The sequence below is a fragment of the Loxodonta africana genome, chromosome 4 (genome assembly GCF_030014295.1).
Source record: "Loxodonta africana isolate mLoxAfr1 chromosome 4, mLoxAfr1.hap2, whole genome shotgun sequence".
Classification (NCBI taxonomy): Eukaryota; Metazoa; Chordata; class Mammalia; order Proboscidea; family Elephantidae; genus Loxodonta; species Loxodonta africana.
Window position 1 is genome coordinate 135,984,408 of NC_087345.1, and position 2,934 is coordinate 135,987,341.

Genomic DNA, 2,934 nt, shown 5'->3' on the forward strand with positions numbered 1-2,934 from the left:
GCCCACTCTGGCATCCGCTGTATGCTTTTACCTGTCTGAGAGTTCAAGCTGGAGTCTGATTTAGAAGGCCTTCAACTGCCCACCTAAGTCAAATCCCCAGGAGGAAGCGGGAAGGGGTGGACAGGGTTGGGGGAGAAGGAGGGAGAGAAATCTGCAGCCTGCACTGAGATTCCTCCAGCCCTCAGAGATGAGAATACCTATTTAAGTGGCACCTCTCCTAGATGGGTGATCAAGCCAGTTGGTTGACTCTACTCCGCCATTTCTCTTGGCTCTGTGGTTCCCTTTTTCCAGGTCCTCTGCACAGGAAGGCACTTGCACATAAAAAGTATTTGGCTCTGAGAACGAACCTTCCTGGAAGATAGAGTCAAGGGATCAGAGTTGGGAGGACTAAATGTAGACCAAAGACCAATGTCTACCATGCCAAAACACACGCAGAAGAATTCACTGTCCCGTTGGTCTAGGACTGACCTTAATGTCCTCCAAATGGTCAAGTTGAATTGTAGTTTCCTTAATTCCATCCAAGATTAGAGGTGAGTAACGTATGTGGAGGCCCTACCGAGGGTCCTCTGCACTTGTTACAGGGCATTGGAAGAAAACAGCAGGTTGAGTACTGTCTCTGTCCTTCCGCTTCTGCCAGCTACCAAGAGGCCAGAAGCTCAGACATGTGCATGCCCCAAAGCAAAGAGACAGGACCCAGGTAGACCTGGTTTCCATCCCAACGGCGTCTTTGATGCTGGAGATATTATAAGTCCCAGCCATTAGAAATCAGTCTTGAGAGAAGATCAGAGGGGAATGTATATCTCATCCATGGGACAGAAGATGGGCTCGATCGAGTGGCAGCGTTGGAATTTCAAAAATGTCACCCAGATGGATAAACCTTAAATGTTTCAGGGATCAAGCAACAAGGCTTATAGTCCACGTATTTGGTGCTGGATGCCATCCACTAGGTATAGGGTAGGGAGACAGGAAATCAACTGCACAGAGCTAGGATGAGAGTTGTGAAGAATGAGAAGGAAGCCTAAGAGATTGTTTGCTCAAGGCCACCCTTCTTGTGCAGGCCCTGCCTGCATCAGTCAAACTTCAGTTAGCATTCTTTTCTCTGCATACACCCGATGTGGAGTGTGAAGGTAGCTGGGTCTCCGTTCCCGGGTAGCCTCAGAGAACTCAGGCTTTCCAAGTCCATTGTCAGCTGCCTTCAGGTCCGGTGCAGGCTGCCCACAAGTGACATGGGTGTACTGGCCTTGCTCCTCCTGCTCCGTCTCCCGGTGGTAGAAGTAGTTGAAGTTGGAGACAATGACGGGCACAGGCAGGGCGATGGTGAGGACCCCAGCAATGGCACACAGTGAGCCCACAATCTTGCCCCCCACTGTCATGGGGTATATGTCCCCATAACCTACCGTGGTCATCGTAACCACCGCCCACCAGAAGGCATCTGGGATGCTGGGAAAGAGGGAGTCATCATCATCAGCCTCTGCGAAGTAGACGGCGCTGGAGAAGAGGATGACTCCGATGAAGAGGAAGAAGATGAGCAGGCCCAGCTCTCGCATGGAGGCCTGCAAGGTCTTGCCCAGGATCTGCAACCCCTTGGAGTGACGGGAGAGCTTGAAGATGCGGAACACCCGAACCAGGCGGATCACTCTGAGGATGGCCAGGGACATGGCCTGCTGCCCATTCTGGCCACCTCCTCCACTCACCTGCTGCTGCTCCTGCTGCTGCACCAGCTCAGTTCCCAGGGTGATGAAGTAAGGGAAGATGGCCACCAAGTCAATGATGTTCATGATATTGCGAAAGAAGGCTGGCTTGCTGGGGCAGGCGGAGAAACGCACCAGAAGCTCGAACGTGAACCAGACAATGCACAGGGTCTCCACCAGAAAGAAAGGGTCTGTAAAGTAGGAGCCCCCAAGAGTACTTGGTGAGGATGAACCCCCTGTCACCATGCCCCCAGGGGTGAGGCCAGGATTAAATTTATAGGCATCATCTTCATCCTCCTCTTCCTCCTGACTCCCCCTGGAAATCGGAGAGGTTCGGCTCACACCACCGCCATTGCTTCCACCTCGACCATCTGCACGGAACTGGGGCAAGGTCTCCAGGCAAAAGATGACGATGGAAATCAGAATGACCAACACTGAGACGATGGCGATCCCCCTGGCGGGCCCAGAGCTCTCCGGGTACTCGAAGAGAAGCCAGACCTGGCGCTGGAAGGGCTGTGAGGGCAGAGGCTTCTCGTCCTCACCACCCTCGGGCAGGCAGCCCTCGTCCTCCCGGAAGGCCGCCAGGGCTTCATCTCCCAGTTGGTAGAAGCGAATCTCCTCCAGGAAGATGTCCAGGGGCACGTTGACAGGCCTCCGCAGCCGGCCCCCGGACTGGTAGTAGTAGAGGATGGCGTCGAAGCTGGGTCGGTTGCGGTCGAAGAAGTACTCGTTCCTCAGAGGGTCGAAGAAGCGGACGCGGCGGCCTGGGTCGCCCAGCAGCGTGTCCGGAAATAGAGACAGGGTGCGCAATTGCGTCTCAAAGCGCAGCCCGGAGATATTGATCACCAGGCGCTCGCTACTACAGCAGCCGCCGCCCCCGCCGGCCTCCGGGAAGTCTCCCGCGTCCTGTTGCTCCCCCTCTGGCTCATGGACCTCCCCTGGCGCCGCCAACGTAAGGGATTTCTCCGACCTCATGTCCCCTTCGCGGTGCGCTCCCTGCCGCTAGGACGGCGCCCACGACCCAACCTCGAGAGCGCAGCACCCGCTTCCCAGCTCCCTGCTGCGCCCTCTTTTTAGGGTGGGGCTCGCGCTCTTCCGAGCTCACGGTCTGACCTGGTGGTGGGTCCGTAAGCCCCGAAGCCCTGGTCCCTGCAAGACTAGGTCTGGGGAGGTGACTTAGTTGCAGCGGATTGTCCCTGAGCCTCCAGCTACTGGCGCCTGTACTGGAGGTTACTGGGATACC

The 2,934-nt window shown here is 55.9% G+C and overlaps 1 protein-coding gene across 1 annotated transcript; it reads right to left on the minus strand.

Annotated features, from left to right (window-relative positions):
* Positions 1–1,017: 1,017 nt before the first annotated feature.
* Positions 1,018–2,666, minus strand: KCNA6 (potassium voltage-gated channel subfamily A member 6). The gene has a single exon (XM_003410778.4). It carries the CDS (start codon positions 2,664–2,666, stop codon positions 1,074–1,076), a length of 1,593 nt encoding a protein of 530 aa, XP_003410826.2. The 3' UTR covers positions 1,018–1,073.
* Between the last annotated feature and the right edge of the window lie 268 nt (positions 2,667–2,934).